Below are 21660 nucleotides of genomic sequence, written 5' to 3'. Positions count from 1 at the left end.
ATACTTATGTTCAGTGTTGTAACAGCCTACATTATATAGAGTCATATATTGAGGCAGTTAAAATAAAGTGTTTCCATTTTTCTTTATTATTCTGAGTCACTGCTAATTTCTTTTTTTTCTGTTCTTATCTCCCTCTGTCATTTTCTCTTTTTCATCTTCATATTCTTCTATAATAGGGGAAACAAGGTGAATCAGGAACTAGAGGCCCAAAGGGGTCAAAGGTCAGTAACCGGGTAACCATTTTAATGTAACATGAGGCCTTCATGTAATACGTGCCTCTTCTACAGAGAATCATGTTTTAGATTAAACTCTTTCGCACAATGGGATTGCAGTAATTTCATCCCTATGATGATATCTCAGAACAGTTGGTTTGTTTCATCTTGTTTGTTTTTGTGTTCCTGTGCGTCAGACCTTTCTTTATGAGAAATGGTATTTCCTGTTTCATATGTACAGCTTATTTGGAAAAAATTAAGTACTTTACTTAAATTATATATAGTATAATCTTATTTTTTATTTCCTGGCTATCTTTGTGATAAATGTTCAGATCATACTTTGCTTTTAAGTCAGTTGACTCCCTTCATTCCATTAAAATTTCACCACCAATTGAAATTCTCTCCTTTATCATGCTCTTTATATAGTACCTGCAATAATCTATATACTACTAGCAGAATCATGTTATTAATCATGTTATTAATCATACTAATAATGTGGAAAATGGGGAAAACAGCAGGAATTAATAATTCCCCATTCATAGTGAAATTTTATTACTATGGTCAATGTTATTAGCATAATGTGGATAGAAAAATTATAATCCCTTTTCCTGCTCATCTTCATTGGTCCTTATCCAGTTTATAAGAATATGTAGAAAGACATATAAAAATGCTTTGAATTCTATTTAGGAAAAGGGCCCTGTAAATTTTAGGCTATTTTAAAGAACCTTCAAATCTACACACGTTCAAATCTCTTCTCCAAAATTTCTGTTTAGATTTCTGAAAATTTCAAGTGTTCTCAGTGATGCATTTGCAGTTTGAGGTTTAGATGATTCCTGGTGTCTCTTGGCGGGGATGGGAGGTAGTCACACCATAAATGGACGTTTAGAGACTTTTCATATTGCGTTGAAAAAAAGAGAAAGCTGTGTTTGCCCAGATCTTGACCTTCAGCCCCGCCAACCTGGCCCAGCTAGCTGCTGTCCGCTTCAGCACTTTCTGAGGACTAAGAGACCTGTACCTCTAGAAAACTTTTCCTTAGATCCTCGTCATCAGAGGGAGGCCCAGCTGGTGACCTTTCCCTCCTAATCTCCCTAGAATGAGCTATCCATTGATCTCTCTTCCTTCCTTGTCCTTATTATCTACACTTCTTCTTCTCAGAGAACAGACAACCCAATTAATTGGTTGGCTCTTTTCCCCCTTGCCCCCAATCTCTTCATACACAGGCAAGAACATGGCTCAATCTGAGAGGTAAAATCTTACTTTGGGTGTCATAGAAACCACTTGCTTTGCTTTTCAAGATCCCGAGGAAGCAAGTTACCATATGTATTGTTGTTTCAAGATACTCTGTCATCTGAAGGGGGAAGTTTAATTCACTTCAGGGGGCATCTTAAAGAAGCATTTGCCATGTCAGTGGTTATTGTATTTCTAGTTGTTATTTTCCACTTCAGAAGTTCATATTAAAAGTGTTGCTGTATGGTATTAAATACATCCTTAGATTTGAGATATTTCTGGACTGTTGGCCTCACTACTAACTCGGTTTTCTTCTCTTTTCACTGGGGAAAGGGCGACCGTGGAGACAAAGGGGACTCTGGAGCCCTGGGACCGAGGGTGAGTGTGTCTCCTCTACTCTTTTGGCCTCCAACGAGCCTAGATTTGAAGTGTGTGTCTGTGTGGCTTTTCACAATGCACTTGGACTGATAATACCCAACAACAGCACTGGAGGTAGACTTCTGTGACTATTCCTGCTACTCCCCCCTTTCTTCTTATTTTTCATTGTTGTCACCAGGAGCACTGAGTATGTAGACTGGAACACGTAAGATAAGCCCATAAGGAGAAGGTCTAAAGAACTCTTTCTGTCTACTTCCCCTCTGCCAAATGAGCAATAGCAAGCCCATAGCCATCCACCTAATAGAACTTTCCACTTTTCAATTAACTCAATTAAAAAGAAAGCAATAGTCCATATTTTTAGAACCTTTTTAAAGCACGGGCAGGGAATTAGGACATGACTAATGGAAATTCAGTGGCAGAGCTACTGAGTAGGATAGACATCTTAAAAATATTTGTTCCCTCCTTATAGGTACTGTTCAAAAAAATATATATGTATTTGTTCCCTATTTGCTTCCATTTTAATGGAATTCTATTCCTGTTAGGAAAGCCAAGCATTTCCTACAGTACAGTGTTCCATCTTCTTAAAAAATGAAGAAGCAATCTATGAGGTGTAGATGAGGAGAAAGAGGTCAGGAGTTGCTTTAATAAATGTAGATAAAGCCAACAAAATTTTGCAAGTCAAATCAGATTAGCCTACACATTATAATTTTTAGGAAACAGCTTTTGAGATTGAATTGTATTTCTTTTTTATCCAATTTAATATATTTAACCTACCACAGACAGGAAGTTAGAAGTAGTTTGCCTCCTTTGAAATAAGGACAAACTTTGAACATGATTATTTATTCTAAAGTACATTTGGGCCTTAGTCGGGAATCGATGGTCAGAGAGAGCTGTTTGCTGCTATTTCTGTTTTCGCCACAGTCCCCTCTTCATCCTAGCCCAACCCGCATGACGTTCTCTTGGCTGATTTTTTCATAGGGTCCACCTGGTCAAAAGGGAGATCAAGGAGCCACCGAGATCATAGACTACAACGGCAACCTCCATGAAGCCTTGCAGGCAAGTGACTGCTCCCTGCCCTGACACAGACACTGACACTGATGAGACCCTTGTAATGTGTGTAAATATCAGCTTCCACCCCCTCCCAGATCTCAGAGGGCTCCACTGCTCAAAGCACACCTTCTCCCTGATCTCCTGAACCCATCTTCTTCTCCCTGCCCCAGTTTATCCTCTTTATTTCCTAGCATTTTTCAATCTTTCCTTCTCTTTCCCTTCTACCTTCAGGTGTGCTTTAGTCAGTCTTATCTTAAATCTTGTACTGGTTTTGCCAAGCTTTGTCTCCTTGCTTGATACCTGAACCTAGCAAAGCCATTAAGAGCCCTGTGGCTCTGGAGTTTGAGCTGCCTGGGTTCAAACCTCTTGCTTACTAAGTGCATGAGCTAGGGTTGTTGTGAGTAGATGACTAAGTACATATTATACACTTAGAACAGTGCCTAGCACATAATAAGTCTTTTATAGGTATTTCTTGCTACTGCTCCTGTTCAATTCTTTTTCTTCTGTTAATAAAAAGCCATAGACTATGCGGCTTGTCTCCATCACCTTTGCTTCCTATTTATCCTCTTCATACTTAGACTCCTGTGTTGTAGCTTGTACCATTATTTCGTTGAAATTTCTCTTGTAAATGTCAACAATAACCTCTAGGTCAAAACCATTGTACTCATCCCTCTTGACTTTTATGTGACATTATACTAAACCACCTTCCTTTTGAAACTCTTTCTTTCTGGTTTCTCCAACCTTCTATTCTCATTTCTTCCAGTTTTCTTCTTCGATGGATCCACTCCATTTTAGTATTTCCAATTTCTCTGTCCACCCCCTAATTTTGGGTATTCTCAAGTCTCTGATCTTTTCTTGGTACAATCACTCCCTCTGTGTTCTTTCACATTATGCCTTCCAAATCTTTCACCTCCAGGTCTGATCTGCATATACCTCTAGCTGTCCAGGAATATTTCCACTTTGGATGCAACACTGCCTTGTCAACTTCCACCAATACATACAATTATACTGGTTACCTTTCACACCTACCACATGATTCCCTTTCCTAACTAACCAGTTTCTGTCAATGAAACCATAAGTTTTCTAATTTCTTGAGATGGAAACTTTAGTGTCATTTTAAAACTATTCTTTGTCCTTCGTCCTTTATATCTCACCAGAAGCTACTGTTTCCTTTTTCAAAGTATCTCTTGAGGCTGCCCCACTCTCTCCGTTCCCAGTTAGGTCTACGTGTTGTTTATATCAGATCTAACACTGCAACGAGCCCTTAACCAATTCCTCTACCCCTAGTGCCTCCTTGCTCTTCTAATCCATTCCTATATATCACTCCAAGGGTAATTTTCCTAAACTATCACTATTTTGATGACTCTAATCTGTTTGGAAACTTAAGTGACCCTCTTGCCTACTCTATCAAGCCCAAACTTCTCCATCTGACTTTTAAGTCCCTATAACCCTGCCTTTCCTGTACAGAATTTTTTATTTCTCCACAACATATTTATCATATCTATAAAAATAACCATCTTTTTTCCTGGTTTATCCTTTTTCTTTCATTCATCCATCTAAATCCTATCCAACAATTCACTGCTGCCACCCAGATGAATTTCTCCTCTGAATCCTTTTAAATATTAGCAGTCAGGACCCAGTAGTTTAACATTTAATTATTCTCAAATTCCATAATTTACTTTAGTTTTGCCTCTTACCAGATTGTAAATTACTTGTGGACAAGAAACTCATCTTATACTTATTTTGTTTCCCCCAATGTGTCTGACCCAGGTCTAGGCATGTAAATATTAAATAAACTTATTGGTTGAATTAGTAAGTATACTTCATTCATATGCACAATCCATTTTTTTGCTTGAAAGCCAAATTAGTTGTTTTAAATATTTTCCATTTTGTACTTGTTTGATTTTTTTTTCCACCCATATGATTTCACTAACATTATCTAATTATGGTAGATCTACATTTCTATGGGTCCTTTGTTACAACTATCATTTTTAAATAGTAAAGCATTTATTAAATAGTTTTTACAGAATCTATCTTCAGCTTTGTATTTTTCTGTTCTTTTTATTCTTTTTCTTCTGATAAAGCACATAGAGACACATGCTTACCTTAGAGAAACATTACTTGGGCAGTGTGTTCAGTCAACAGCTTGCATTAGGGTTCCTCAGTGCAAGTGGCCTAGACTCAAGCAGTAGCCTCTGGGCTATTGTCAAATTCTAGAATCAGTTTTCTAAATTGTTCCCTTTTTCCCGCAAGTTGATAACTGCGTGTATAAAGAAAGAGAAAGAACAGGAAGTTTTTTTACTTACTATGTTGTCAGTGTTCTTACTTCTAAAATATAGGGTCACATTTTTCAACTTTATTAGCAATATTGTAAATTTCCCTTAAACTGCTTCCAATGGCACCATAATTCTTACTACTGCCTTTAAGAGGTATCCACTCTCTTATCTTTCAAGATATGCTCCTATGTTATTGGCCATGGCCATTTTCTGGAAAGACTGTGGAAGAGTTTTAAAGCCTTTACATGAACAGAGCCTGGCATGAAGCAAGCTACCCTCAGTCTAAAACTGAAATCTGCTTTGATTTCCCCTCTGTTACTAACTAGCTGAGTCACTTTGGGGAAATCACATAATGTATCTATATTTCATTGATCTGATCTGTAAAATGAGAATGATTTGGAATGGATTTTTTCTAAGAGTCCATAAAGTCTAATATTATGCTTAGGGTTATTTTTTTAGGAGCTCCTGAATACTCTTTGTTGATGTGCCAAAACGCACTGTACTTTTAAAAAAAATCTAACACCTACATCTTGATATGAAAGAATAGATGTGCTCAGTTTCTTTTTTCACCTCAAGTTCTATATGACTGTAAACCAGTCAACATCCATCACAGCCAACTAGTTCATGTTTATACCTCAACCTAAAGATTTATTATTCTTAGGGGATTGTTTAGGCAACTACGTGTTGTGCTTGTAAATAACTTACAGGGTTTTTTTTTTCACTTCAAAACTATTTGTTTTTCCAATATAGTACTCTAGTGAATTAAGAGTCCCTAATAAATAAATTAAACTAAATAGCCATTAGATTGAGAGGAAGGAATAGACATTTGTTCTTCTAGTTCTCTAACCAGTGATGGATATTCAGTTTTGCAAATTCCATTTCACTATTGCCTCCTCTAAAAAAACTCTGCCCCAAAATCTGGATACTTAGATAAATAAGTGTATATCACAATTATAAAAATATCACTTAGAGATACAAACTTTTACTCTTGCCTCTACTGAAAATTGTTACAGGCATACCTCCTTTTATTGCACTTCACTTTATTGCAATTCGAAGATACTGCATTTTTTTACAAATGGAAAGTATATGGCAACCCTGTGCCAAGCAAGTCTATTGGTTTCACTTTTCCAACCGCATTTGCTCACTTCATGTCTCTCTGCCACATTTTGGTAATTCTCACAACATTTCAAATTTGTTAATTTTGATTATATTTGTTATGGTGATCTGTGATCTTTTTTTTTTTTTTCCTGGCTGTGCCACATGGCTTGCAGGATCTTAGTTCCCCAACTGGGGATCAAACCTGGGCCCATGGCAGTGAAAGGGCTGAGTCCTAACCACTGGACCACCAGGGAATTCCCTGTGATCAGCGATCTTTGATGTTACTATTGCAAAAATACTATGATTCTCTGAAGGCTCAGATGATGGTTAGCATTTTTTTTAGCAATAAAGTTTTTTTATTGAAGTATGGTTGATGTACAATATTATGTAAGTTACAGGTGAGCAATACATATAGTGATTTACAGTTTTTAAAGGTTATACTTCATTTATAGTTATTATAAAATATTGGCTATATTCCCTGTGTTGTACAATATATCCTCGAGCAATAAAGTATTTTTCGATTAGGGTATGTACACTTTTTTTAGACATAATGCTATTGCACACTTAATAGACTACATTACAGTTTAAACAAAACTTTTATATGCACTGGGAAACCAAAATTTGTGTGACTTGCTTTATTACGACTTCACTTTATTTTGGTGGTCTGAAACCCTAACCCGCAATATCTGAGGTGTGCCCCTATTTACGTGAGCATTTGTCATAAGCCGTTTATTTTGATTCTTATTTAAGGTGGTTATGTTTCCACAATTAGCAGTAAAACCTTTCATTTCCTACCTCAAGCTTTTAAAATTTCTCAACACCATATAAACTAAACCTCTTCTCTAGTGTAAATCAGGGGTGATTTTAAGCTTTCATCATTATGAGACGTGAAAGAAAATAAGTTTTAATTCTAAAGAGATTCACATAAGCATCTCAGAGAATAAATCACAAAGCATCCTGCTAGCCTTCAACCAATTTACAGCTTCTTTAACTCATGCCTCCCATTTCACATCGTGCCTCAGTAGAGAATGACATGTCTTTCTCCATCACTACCAAAAATTCTGGTTTTCAAATCATTACTGAAGTTCAACAGAGAACCCTGCTGAGTTTATGTAGTTTTAACTTAGAGGAACCAGATACAAAAAATCCAAAGTGAGCCAACATCTTTAGGACGTCTCTGAGTGTCTGCACACTGGTTCTTCAAGATGGCAGTTAAAACTATGTTTTTGAGTAGTTAGCTTAGTTTTCTATCATTTGTTCTTCTGTTAACTGGGTGGAACCTACCCTGTATAATTTTTAGGTCTCACAAATATAGTTATTTAACAAACTTATTTAAACCCCTTCTGTTATAGTTCAGTTTCCAATAATAATGTTCTTTTTTTTAGGCAACTCATTTTAAAACATGTTGTTATCCTTGAACTTTCAAAAAGACAAGCTAGTTTTGTGCTTAAGTGGGAAATGAATCATACATGGCTCAGGTTGGAAAACCTCTGAGACTTTAAATTTTAAACTCCTTCCCTCTCTAAGGTTTTATGTTTTTGCTGTCTAGTTAAAAATGTAATTTATAATTGGAAAGTAATGATAAAGAAATTATTTCTACTCTATAATTTTCTAATAGCCTTTTTTAAATGACTCATCTACCCATATAGGAGCAAAGAAGTAGCTTTCTCATAACCGTAAATTCAACTCTTGCTTTAGGTGAATCCCTTAAGAATAAAATAAGTGGTGCCTTATGTTACATAGATATGATGGTATAAAAATCTGGGCCTTGACTTTTTTATAACCTTGCCCCAGTTTGTGGCCATTTTGCCTTCTATCTTAGAAGCACTGGTTATTTTTTCCTACCCTGTTTTCTCTGAAGCTGTAATGACCGTGGCTGATCTTATCATGGAATACAAACTTGAACCATCTGTACACATGCATAAATATATTGTTTTCTAAGGAATGACGCACCGTATCACTAAAAACTCAAGTGTTTGAAGTGAGATGGGTAGATGATGTTAGGATTATTTTTTACAACAACAACAATAAAAAACAGCGCCAACACCTTGCATTAGAAGTTGGAAGGGAGAAGTGGAAGACAAAAAGGTGGAGTTAAACCGATAGTCACAAGTTTACATGTAATTGGACAGTGTTTGTCTAGGACCAGAGCTCCTAATGGAAAATGTTCTCTCCCCTAAAATCGCATAAAGTGGTACAGGCCTTATAGAACTTTTTGTACAGCACTTAGACTAGAAAATCTTAATACAAAAATGGTTTGTGGATTGGGGATTGGTTGTTTTAGAGATTCATACCTTAAGAGAATATATTTTGGTACAGTATTCAAGCCCTTTGCATTAAGAAACAAGGCGAATCCCATGTCAATTCCTGTCTTAGTCATGGCACACACACACACAGACACACACAAACACACAGACACACACAAGCTAATTATAATGCACCAAATGAGATGCAAACTAAAAGAAAAAAATATTACATATACAATTAGATATTTCCATTTTCTCTAATCAAAATGCTCTAGAAATAGAGCTTTTATGAATAGGAAGGTTTCTCAGCTCCCAATTACGCTGACAAGCCACCAGTGTACACTATTTTACTTCATAATTTAAATCAGTGAACTAAAATTTTGACATTTCTTTTTTCTTTATCCATAGATTTTTAAATAAAATTCTAAAAATAATTTTTAAAATAATTTTTACAATCTATGGTATTCGTCTGAAGATATGTTTTCAGGATCTTGTCAATTCCTTATAAGACATCAGTCTTGCCAAAATATATTCAAAATCTTATTTCAGAAATGTATTACTGTACTTTGGCACACAAATTAGGTAACTCTGTCTTTATCAATACATTTTCCCAACAGAGGATTACCACCTTAACAGTCACGGTAACTCCTATTGCATGATTTCTGTGGTTTGTGACTTTGTATTCGGTGTTGATGCATGCCGGTCATAATAGTACTAATGTAGCCATTGTTTTTATCTGATATTTAATGTTATGTTTTCTTATATTAATAACCTTTTACAACATTTGCCCCAGTTGAATCACTTTGTCTGCTTAGTAAAAAAGTCAAAAAAAAATTTTATTGTTATTTTTCTTAAAAGTCTTTGGCTTTATCTTAATAATATGGCTTTGTTCTTTAGTGTTTGGGAAATCAAAGCCTTTGTGGGGGGGAGGAGAGAAGTGTTTCTAGAAACACAGAAAATATTAGGAAGCTAATTCAACCCCGAAAAATGTATGTGGGACATGGCAGCAATTTTACATTGTCTTACAAATCAACTCTAGAGCATTATTTTAACCTAAATGTGTTGATTTTTTTCTGCATATAAGTAGGTAGTTTTTATAATTCCTTAACCAGTGAAATGTTTCCTCTTTGCAAATCAATACTGGAGGATATTTGATTATGATAGAAATTAGGGAGGTGTGGAGTGTACTTAGTATTTAAAGCATACATTTTATTACAGATACTATCTTTTAAAACTTTAAAACTTTGTCTTTTCTGGATTTAGGGTCCCCCTGGACCACCTGGACCTCAAGGACTACAAGGGCCAAAGGTTATTCTTTATTTTACTTGTTTCCGTTTACTACATATGGTGCAGAGAATCCCATATTAAATATATGTATCTCTGAAAATCAATCTTACAAAATACTGGAGGAGCTGAGATCAACAATATTGCTTAAGAGAGCTGAGAATAGAAATTGGGGTCTGGGCTGAAGGAAGAGGGATCAGAAAAAAGAAAAATTAGGAAAGAAGGGAGAGAAATAGAAATGGCATTAAATTTAGAAGGAAGACATTCAGAAAAACAGAATATTAAACAAAGGAAAAACAAGTTTTACAGAAATTGTAAGTGTAAAGAAACACTAAATGTGGTGTATGGAAAAAGGCAAATATTTAAATAGAAGAGGATTGAAGGAAAATTTACTCTGACACCAAAAAAGATCCTTTCTTTCAATCCTTTCATAATAAAAAGAACAAGAAAAGCTTCAGCATGACACATTCACAAATGACAATTTTAGGAATCACTTTCAGTCACTTTTATAACACATCCTGCTATATATATATTCAAACATTCTGCCATTTAAATTTCATCTAATAAAACATACCAACTATGAACAGTAGAAACCAAATTACTTGATTATATCTAAAATTTATTGGTAACGTTAGCTTTTTCCCTCCAAACTTAAGCTTATTAAACCACGTTCGATCAATTAACACATGGCCAGCGATTCTGGCTTTTCAGAACTGAGCTACACGTGTTGAAATACGACTTTCATCATTGGGTTTTTTGTAGGAGATTCAAGTGGTGTCAAAATCCATCTTTTGTTTATGCCTCTTAAGGCATTTTATTTGCTAAATCTACCTCATACACACACATGCACACACACACACACATATCAGCTTTTGTACTTTTCTCTTTCAAGATACTTAAAAACTGAAAGCTAGCACATAGAAATAATTATTTTTCTATTATTAAAAGGAATATGCAGTAAAATATTACTGAGGTCCTTGGCTATGTGAGATATATTTAGAACATAGACGCTAATTTCAAACAGATTTCATGTATAACATTACTGTAAGTTTGGGGATTTTTAATTTTCTATTTCTCCACCACATTCTGCTCTCTAAGAGATGTAACACAAAAAATGCTCCAATCATATGCAGTCTTTATTCCTAGTAAGCAAGTTGGCCTGGATCCCTATTCTTTAGTATCTTGGTGAGCTGGACTAGAAAACCTAGAGGGAAATCTGTAGATTCCTTTTTCCTTTGTGTAGAGTCAACCAAGATCTAAGTTCCTTGCTTTATGCCCCCACTTGACTAAGTCTCCAGAAGCAAAATTGTCCTCAATGCTAAATATGTACCTTATTCCACACAAACCTCAAAAACTTCTGGGACTTGACTCTTCTTTATAGCCCAAAGGCCTACAGAAGCCCAAAAAGTACTTGACCCAAAGAAAGCTACCTAGCTACCTAGCCAAGAAAGCTATATCATTAAAACCTACATCCCCTGTGTTTTATAATCCAATTGCTATTCATTTATTAATTATATTAACCAACAATTAATTTGGGGCCTCTATTCCATGGTAAATACTGATATCTAGTAAAGATACTAGGATGTAGCAAGGGGTTTTATTTTATTTATTTATTTTTGGCTACGTTGGGTCTATTGTTACTGCACACAGGCTTTCTTTAGTTGTGGCGTGCAGGGGCTACTCTTCATTGCGGTGCCCGGGCTTCTCGTTGCGGTGGCTTCTCTTGTTGCAGAGCACAGGCTCTAGGCGCATGGGCTTCAGTAGTTGTGGCTCGTGGTATCTAGAGCACAGGCTCAGTAGTGGTGGCACACGGGCTTAGCTGCTCCGCGGCATGTGGGATCTTCCCGGACCAGGGCTCGAACCCGTGTCCCCTGCATTGGCAGGCGGATTCTTAACCACTGCACCACCAGGGAAGCCCAGCAAGGGGTTTTAACAAGGAGCTTTTAGCCCAGGGATGGAGAAAGGCAAATAAAGGCACAATCATTAATAAAGAGAGTAAGTGCATTGGTTAAGATGCGTACAGGAAGGCTCCTCTCTGCCTTGGGGTCAAGGATGACTTCGAGCTGAAACTGAAAGGAAAAAAAACACAGGAAAGGAAAAGAAAGGAAAAGAAATTGACCAAGTGAATGTCTAGACAAGTAGGGTGGGGGAGGGTTGTTAGTCATACTCCCTTACCTCTTACCGTGCCACCCTTCCCACTATGCCAGCACTCTGGCCCACCTCGTACACGCCACAGTGGTCTCGTAATTGAGATCTTGGCTTAGTTGACACAGTCCTTTATGCTTTCCATTATCTCCCCTTGAGAAGGTTGGGATAACTGGGGGGAGATGTGCCTATGACCAGGAGTCAGCAAATTCGACACGAGGCAAATATAAAACCCATTCTCACTCAGGACACACAGCCTCAGACTGAATGGGAACCTATTCAAATTACATTCCTCCTTCCTTTATCAAACAAGGACTATTTGACTTCTTATACATCAAATAACTCTTTACAAACTACTTTTGGTGGGTGCAGGATAAATGAATAACTCATGAATTATATTTTTCTTTTAAACATTTGTGGGTCACATTTTGAAGGGAAAAGCATAGCAACCATTACTGGACCCAGAGTGCTGACGAGTATTCAGACTGCATGAAACTAGGGCTTAGCCAGTTGCATCCAACCTTAACAGACTTGTTGGTGGCAAAATAAATGTTGCCGCTACCACAAAGAGCAGGAAATCTGGAATTTTTTTTAAAAGATTTTTTTCTTTTTTTTTTTTTCATGTGTTTGTCATGCCTTCCTTTAACATTTGAAAGGCTCAGATTTCACACTATGACCAATAGCTCTTAAAGTTCTAACCAGGGAAAGGAGCTCTAACCATTTCAATATTGTGGTTTATAACATCACCAAACAAGACTTTCTAGAAAAATACAGCCTCAAGTCAGTTCCCTTGGAAATCTGTCTGCGAGGCAGGCTACTCACACACTCCAAAGAATTGTTTTTACAAAGTTTCCGAGGTGTGGGCATCAGAGATATTTATAATGGGGTCTACATAAATGATCCAATGATATAAAATAATATCTTGCCTTTCAAAGAATTTGTTTGTTCAGTACCTTTCCAATTGAAAGGTAACTGGACATTTGTTGTTTGAATAAATCTCTAGCACATTGTTTTAATTTGTCTTTAATGGAACATCTTCAGTTAAGAAAAAATAAATCCATCTATTTTGGGTTTGTCAAGGGTTCTAATAAATCATAATATGAATAGTAAACTTAGTTCGTTCCTAGCATAGTATAGGAAATTGAATTGATCCAAAAGTAATTTTCTGTGGATTAAGATATTATCTGATTTATTATATCCTTCAGTGAGGCTTATCTGGAAATAGCACATTCACAATCATTATGAATTTGTATTCACTGTTCAAACAATGCCAGGCTAAATATTATAAACATATGGGGCCTTTCATTTTACTCTTTCTTGAGTTAACTACCATGTTTTTGCTTTTTTCTCAAATTGGAAAATAAGAGAAATCATACAGAATTTTAAGGAGGAAAAAATTAACTAGCTGAGGCATATAGGTTGTTCCTATAGGATATGGTCAGCCATCAGATGATTTCAGTTTTCTTTCACCAAGTTCTTATAGCCTGAATCTCACATGAGGGAAAAAATAAAAACACTGAATCTTAGCGATATGTAAGTATTATTATACATAATATTCAAAAAATGTTATTTTGGAATTCCCCGGCGGTCCAGTGGTTAAGACTCTGGGCTTCCACTGCAGGGGGGCTCGGGTTCGATCCCTGGTGGGGGAACTAAGATCCTGCATGCCGCACAGTGTGGCCAAAAGAAAAAAAAACATTATTTCACTTTGTATAGTCATGTGGTATGATGTAATAACGTACTTGAATTATGATGCATTTGCTGAAAGTTAAATTGTACTGTTACCAACTAGCATCATTTTTTGCCTCATTTTTACTTGGTGTAGTATGCTACCAATAATAAATAAGAAGCTAGCCATCAATTTTTATCTTAATAGGGAGAGCCAGGATCTCCAGGAGTCCCAGGAGTTGATGGAGAGCAGGTAATTTTCAAAGACATACTGTCATTTAAAGCATCATTATTGATGACCTTCTGTTATAGGTTTGAAGACCAAAAGGCATGAGTGTTGACTTATGATATTCTCTATTTTTTTTCTTACCTTCTGTTCTAGAGACTACATTAACTCTAAAAAGCAATTGGTTTTAAATTAGGCATTAGTTTTCTTTGTACAAACATACAAGTTATATGATGCTTTAGATTTGCCTTAATAATCCCTATCAATCTACCATGACATCTCTGTGAATTTTTATTAGACTTGTAAGATAATTACCAATTTAGTAAGAATCGCCTAATTCTTGTCAGTGGATACAAATAATTCAAGATTTAAAGCTGTGACGGTAGTTTCCGCAAAATTAGATATTGCTTACATGTGTTATTTTGACATGGTTTTCTTTTCCCAAATAAAGATTGTACCTAATTTTCTAGATCATTAGAAAAGACAGAAACAAGCAGGACACTTGCAGCTTTGTAGAATATGGCAGTATCTCCGGGGGTTTCCCCTAAAACAGAGGTTGACAAACATTTTCTATAAAGAAACAGATAGTAACTGTTTTAGGCTTTGCAAGCCATAGACATTCTCTATCAGATTTTTTTAATGCCACTTAAATTTTGTTTTAAACATTCAGCCTGTACAAAAACAATTCCTGGGCTGGATTTGGCCTGTAAGCCATGGTTTCCCAACCCCTGGTAGAAATGAATCTGACTAGGAGAATGTGGACAGTATTCAAAATTCAGAATCTAATCACAAGGATTAGTTTCAAGATATTTGATGTTTTCTGGGCTTCTATTATTTACCTAAGAAATGGCTAAAATCAAGAAGATCATTAGAAATCAAAGACATTCTTGATACAGTTTGTGAAATATCCTTCTCAGGAGATAGTATTAGATAAGAAAATTAAGAGAAGGGTTATTTTAATATCAGAGTTGTATATTGAAATCATATAACATCACACTAAATTAACATGTGGTAGTTATAAAAGAGACTTTAGATGATCTGCTATATCCATCAGAGATCACATTAGCATTTAAAAATCTGATCGTATTACCTCCCCCAGTTAGTCATTATAAATAATTTGACATACATAATGACATACTACGTGGTATGTCATCCCTACATATACAATAGCTGAATTTTTTTTCTATGGGCTTCACAAGGTCTTCTTCTACTACTAGGTCCAGTGGGTTAGCTATCCTCCTGCTCTCTATTATTAGATTCCTAAAACCAACCAGGATCTGATTAACTATAAGATCCATCTATCTATTTAGGTACCTACCCACCCACCTAGTGGGTGACTCTGAAGTAGGTGCTATGAAATAGATATACGTAACAAGAAAAGACAAGTTCCTGTCCTTAAGTAGTTTTTAGTATAGAAAATGTGAACAGGTTAGTGCAACCAGGGATCCCTATGACCATAACTAAAATAACTATGATCATCTCTGCTGAAGAATGGGCCATCTGGTCATACTGCAGTGAACCTCCTTGGATGAAAATGCTTAATGATATACATTAATTTCAGTATTAGTATCACAAAATTCCTATTTTTTTGCATTCAAAATACACATATATCTATTTCCTCACTGTAAAAAGAGAATAAAAAATCACATCCTGGATCACCTCATAGAGATGTCACGAGAACAAAATAAGAACACTGGAAAAGTGGAAGTATTTCTAAGCATTAATTGAGCGTTAGTGTATAGTGAATGATCTACCTGTCTGTAGATGGGACCATTGAAAACTGTTGGTGATTGGAACCTCTGCCTGCATTTAATGGGAATAGAGGGATATAATGAGTGGAGATGTGAAAAATTTATTTGGACCTTTGTTACTATAACACTAGGTCCTGCTTCAAAATGTATATTGTGCATTAAACCCATTAATTTGTTTTCAGGACTGGTGATATAGAATTAGCTGCCAGGTAAAAATGTGGAATCAGGAGAAATGATTTCAACACTTACATTCCTGCTTTTCATACTTAAATGGCCTAAGTAATAGAATTTAATCTCTTCCATTACAAGAGGAAATAGTATTGATTCAATGTAGAAGGTTGCTGTAAGAGATAACTCTACCTAAAAATGAAAATCAGAATCATCTCAGCCTGAGGCCCATCTGCTGGCAAAAGTAATCTGGAATTCTGTTTTCCCTATTATGTAACCATCCATGGTCAGTATGATTCTTAAGTGCAAACCATATCATTTGTAGGGACTCAAAGGTTCAAAGGGAGACATGGGGGACCCAGGTATGCCAGGTGAAAAAGGAGGAATTGGACTTCCTGGATTACCGGTATGTTTATATTTTTAAAGATGTATTCATATTAAGATAAATTAAATAATCAGAAAATAGTTGTACTATTAGCTGCAGTCTCATCTAATGGTTCATTTAATGTTTTTATTTTTAAATATTTGAGGTGTTTTTGGTTAATTACTACAACTAAGGCTCTAGAAAAAATTTTAAAGCATCTAACCAAATGAATTATAAAATAAACCTTTATGCTTTCCTGAATTATTTTCACTAGAAGATAGTAAAATAAATAGAGTTGGTCATTAATGTAGGATGTAACTGATCATTTTTAAATAAACAATAATTTTAAAAAACTAAAAAATACAAAATAATTAAAAAACAAATTACTCTGGTAGTGTTCTCCTTGTGTTACAATATTATGGGATGGTGTTTTTATGGTTTTCCCCATAATTTTTACTGAGAATCTGGAGGGGAAATGTAGAAAAATGTGGGGAACAAAATGTAGAAAACCTCACTGCCCTAGATCATTTTTTAAAACAAGGAAATGTGTAAATAAGTGTCAGTGAAAACGAAGTTAAAGGACTGCTATTTTAAGTCAGCACCACCATTAAAAATATAACAGTTATAATTGGATATATTTAGCAATGTATAAGTTTAACCAATCAAGCAGAACTTAGTTTCATTTACTTTATAATTTATTTCACCTATCACGCACAATCCTAGGGATTTGAGGAAGCTTGCTGTTTAGCTTGAGGCTAAAATGCAAGGGGATAAATCCTTCTCTTACATTATCATGTGCATGATATTATAAAAATTTCAAGAGGATGATGGATTTGGGGAGAAAATTCAGCTGTTCCTTACTTGACCAGCTCAACTCTTAATGGTTATTTGTAGGGTGCCAATGGAATGAAAGGAGAAAAAGGAGACTCGGGATTGCCAGGTCCTCAGGGTCCTTCCGTAAGTCCATGGGGGCTGAACTTCCATGGTTCCCGAAAAACTCTGAAATGGGCCAATTATTCACCGACTTCAACCTGTGCCAGATGGTTTATCAACAGTAGAAAGGCCATGAACCTCTTGGTCTGTCAAACTGTAGAAGAAATATCTGTCAGCCTTGTACAGCGAGAGACAAAAGTGTCTCAGAGGTCTGAGTTAGAAGCGATTTTTCAGAGGGCTGTCTAATCCCGAGGAGAAAATCAATGGTTTTCCCACGACGCTTTTGGGTAGAGCTCTGTGAATGTAGAACCTATGTTCTTTTTTCCTCCAGAGCCTTGTTGTTGCTTAGTGAAATATTTGAGAGTTTAATAGTAGTTGTAGCATTATAGCATTTCTTGGTAATCAGTTGCTTCCTTTTCTTTTAATGTACTTTTGATTTATTCTGGCTTTTGTAGAACAACTGTATTTTTTTTAAGTTTTTTTATTCTCACAAAGGAATTTCCAAATGTAGAGAATCAAATGCATCACTTCTTCCAGTATCCTTCTTCCTCTGCAACCATTTAATGGCCTTAGCAGAAGCCCAGCATGAGATTCAAGCCTAACTGCCTTATCTAAATGAAGTAACCAAATTCATGTTTATTTTTCGGACATGCAGATCATAGGCCCACCAGGCCCACCAGGTCCCCATGGCCCACCAGGCCCCATGGTAAGTTTCCCTTCTCTCCAAAATATAATCATTTGTTTAAGAGCATGCTACCAGAGGAAACGCACCCCTCAAAACAGCGAGCCTGTATGTTGTACTACTCTCTGTGGAATGGACAAAAAATAGGAGGTGCTTTTCTGATTTTACAGTGTTGTCTTTCACTCTCCCAAGCACATCTGTTGGAAAGAGATAGGGTAGTTTTGTGATAGGCAAGTTGAATAAACAGATTTGGCAAGCTTTACTCCACTCTTAGGGTATGAACATTGGAAAATCATTTTAACCAACCACTGTTCTAGGCCATTAATAGCGTAACAAGATTAATAATTGTAGCCATTAATGAATGTTTCTAACCAACTTTGAGGATTGAGACCCTTTAATGAAATGTTCAATAAGAACATTTATAAAATAATATGATAAAAATTGTCTCACTTCCACAGATGGTACATATTGTTGGATCTTTTTCTTTTCACTTTTACATACTTCTGTAAATACAGTGTTTACTGCAAGTATCCCTCAGTGACCAGTGGAGACAATGACGGTGTCCTCATAGAACTTATGTTCAGTGAGGAAGGTAGCCATTAAACCAGCATAATTCTCCAAATGTCTACCTAATGACAGTTCTGTTAAGGCTAGAACTAGAAGGCAGAATGCTTCAAATGCTTTTGACTGGGATAGGTTGGGAACAAGTCAGGCAGTCTCTAAGGTCACATTTGTCTCGTCAGTGTCCCGATAAACCATATGTCTTCAATCACAGAGATTAAATAAACTGTCGGTCAATCTCTCCTCCTGTTGTGCTCCAACAAAGAACATCATTGGAATGATCTAAACCACAGAGCGTAGCCCCAGACCCAATCATCTATGTCTTACTAAGTGCCGTTTCTATTTCATACCACAAAACAATTATAATTAACCTGATTTTCTTAAAACTAAACAGTGCTTTAAGAATCAAGCAAATGGCATACTTTTGGCTTTTTTTAATACTCCCGCCACTTTAAGTTAGAAAATTAAATTTGAAAATGCTATATCCATTCATATCATAAAATTAATTAATTTAAAGGAATTTAAAACCATTTCTAAAATGAAATAAGAATACTTGATAAAATGGCCATTTCCTGAAAATGTTTATCCATAACGTATCCAAAGGGAAAATATTATTCCAATGTAGACATATGTAACAAATATCTATGTATTGCTTGCTTAAAAAAAAACAACAACTTTTTCCTACTATTGTATGATTTTGCTGATGAGTATTTAAATACTTCTGTCTCCAAATAGTTCATTTAAATGACTTGAAAGTTTAAAGCAATCCACAGTAATCTTTAGTTAGTTTAGGTTGACTAATTAGTCTCTATACTTAGATTTTCCACAAAATACAGGGGAAAAGCCCTGATCCATGAATGTGTTGTGACTTCCTTCCACTGGTAAATAATTGTTACAAGAGCCTTGAATAATTCATCTTTGTAAAAATGAATGCATTCTAAATAATAATGTTTAGCACTCCTGTACTAGAATCCTTTTCTTAGCCTTAAAGAAATGATGCAACAGGGTTCCAAACTTGACTGTCATCTCCTCATTTTCTTGCTCCTTTAGATTTCTTAAAACCTCGGGTCTAGGGCAGTTAGTAATTGAAAAGGTCTCCTCTTCACTGGTACTTAAAGTTCAAAGCTTTTTAAGCAAATTTTAAACTCATAAGGTATCTCACATATTCCACCTAGATTTTTTTAAATAGGGATTTGAAAAATAGAAGTAGTGTGGGTTCACAAACACTTTTTTCTGTTTTTTTTTTTTCTTCCATATAACCCTGGCAGATTCCCCCCTCCCTCTCACAGGTATTTAGCAGAAAGAATTGCTATTAATGAATTTCCTATTACAGAGCAATCCAAGAGCTAGAAGGAACTTTCACTAGGTATTAACATCCACTGGCCTTCCTCTAGCTATAGCTCAAACAAGAAGATTCTTGTTATACATCTCTTTTGTTACTTTATATAATAGTTAATAGTCACCTCTGCTGGGGAAAAGTGAATCAATTCTTAATTAAAAGCTGTGTTTTCCATTTTCAGGGACCCCATGGACTTCCTGGACCAAAGGTAATCCAACAAATCCCTTGATTATTTGATGGCTTTTTCATTGTTAATTGTGGGGAAGCATGACAGAAGCATGTCTGTCCTGTCTTATTTATTTGTCAAGTAATGTTGATAATCTTTAAGCCTTTAAGTATCCAGATGTTTAAATTTCACAACAACGAATGACTTACAACAAATTTAAGTGAAATCACCTAGAGATGAATTAGTCCTCATTTTGCCTTTTTCCTTGTCACTATGTAAGTTTCTTAAGTTACTAATCATAATATACTCAAAATCAACATTCTAAAAGGAAAAAAAAAAAGTGAATCTGATGAGATTCTCAGACTAGTCCAGATGCTCTTTCTTAGTATGGTATCTTTAGTTGTATATTCAGATGTTGTTAGTTGATACTTCTTGCTTGTCATATAGCAGTACTGCATCTAAATGCTTTAATTATCCAGCATCTTAATTTTGTACTCCCCCAGAGGTGACTAGTCTAGAATGAGGTGAGGTATATCAAGTATGCTATACTGAGGAGAAGGTTACATCACATACACGTATGTATTCTATACTCTGAATTAAGAAGAGAACAATGGAGAATATCCCTTCCTTGTCAGAATTATTGCAGTTTGTATTGTGAAGATGGATGAAGGTGCATTCTTTGCCTTTGTGTAGACCGAGAAGACACCTTGGAGGATTAAAATGAGCCCTGAAAGACATGCTTCTTCTTTCAGTGAGCATATGTGATGAGGACGTATGTTCTAACCTCAGCTTTGCCACTGACAGGCTGTGTCACCTTGGGGAGATTATTTACCCTCTCTAATCCTTCATTTACTCAACTAGGTAACTTACCTCAGAGTGTTGTGATGATTTAATGAGGTATGATTATAGAACACTTCGCAGAATATGTGGTGCAGCTGTTAATGAACACCCAATAAACGTCAGTTGTTATTGTAATCTTGTGTTTTGATGCTTTGTTCTGAACAGAAAAATTCAGCTAGTCCTCAAGGCTGCTTGAGAAAAGGTTCAATGACTCTTGAAAGCTCCGCAGTAGTGAGTTGATGCATTGAAATGGAGAGGGGGTGAGGGGACACATAAATGCAGTGTTGGCACTAAGAATCAGAAAGCCTAGAGGCAGCCCACCCTCTCCTCTGAGCACTCCCGCTGACCACCCAGCTTTAGGGATGGCAGAGGGATTGGTCTGACTCCAGAAACCTGAGTTTCCTTTTCGAAATGAAGCAGGTGACTCACCCAAGAAAGGAAAGAGTTCGTGCCTCTTTATTCTTCTTAGAATACCTTACCTTCTGATAAGGCCAGTGATTGACAGTGTCTCAGTGGCGTGGATTATAGTTTAGGGTAAGAACATTTCTGTTGGGGTCAAAAGAGAGCTTATCTATCAGCTCTGTGGTCTAGGTACTTATCTAGCCTTCTTGGGCCTCTTTCCTCACACTGGACTAAATAATATTTCCTTCTGTTGACTTCTGTTTGGATTTTAAGGTACCACTGAAGACCAGATTAATTGTAATGACTCAGGCCAAAACCACCAAGATTGAGTTTTTAATTCTATGAGTGATTCAGTTACCCCATCACCATTACATTAATAGATGCCCAAGATCTTTTTGATATCTACAAGGCAATGATTCACTTTGCCTACACTTAACTTCAATTGTTATTTAAATCATAGATTTCAGAGAATTATAAAGTTGAAAACATCTCATAGATTACCTGTGCTAGTTCCTTGATTTTATAGATAATAAACTATAGACTCAGGAGATTTAGGTTATTTGCTCTAAATTACACTGCCAATTAAATGACAGATCTGGGACTAGAATTTAGGTTCAGAGTTGAAATTTGAAATTTTTGCCCCA

At 36.0% G+C, this 21660-nt stretch overlaps 1 protein-coding gene across 2 annotated transcripts in view; it reads left to right on the top strand.

Moving 5' to 3' along the window:
* The window catches only part of COL25A1 (collagen type XXV alpha 1 chain), a gene marked incomplete at its 5' end in the record, with an annotated part of 476870 nt that overhangs the window by 417463 nt on the left and 37747 nt on the right, over positions 1–21660 (top strand). For both annotated transcript variants that reach the window (XM_082463101.1, XM_082463100.1), the window contains 10 exons: positions 177–221; positions 1773–1817; positions 2796–2873; positions 9105–9128; positions 9751–9795; positions 13793–13837; positions 16055–16135; positions 16988–17050; positions 17682–17732; positions 19790–19816. In XM_082463101.1, coding sequence (XP_082319227.1) covers positions 177–221; positions 1773–1817; positions 2796–2873; positions 9105–9128; positions 9751–9795; positions 13793–13837; positions 16055–16135; positions 16988–17050; positions 17682–17732; positions 19790–19816 — 504 coding nt within the window. The remainder of the gene's footprint in view (positions 1–176; positions 222–1772; positions 1818–2795; positions 2874–9104; positions 9129–9750; positions 9796–13792; positions 13838–16054; positions 16136–16987; positions 17051–17681; positions 17733–19789; positions 19817–21660) is intronic.

Source organism: Balaenoptera physalus, assembly GCF_965194825.1.
Source record: "Balaenoptera physalus genome assembly, chromosome: 5".
In the NCBI taxonomy this organism is placed as follows: domain Eukaryota; kingdom Metazoa; phylum Chordata; class Mammalia; order Artiodactyla; family Balaenopteridae; genus Balaenoptera; species Balaenoptera physalus.
This window is presented reverse-complemented; position numbering and strand designations above follow the sequence as displayed.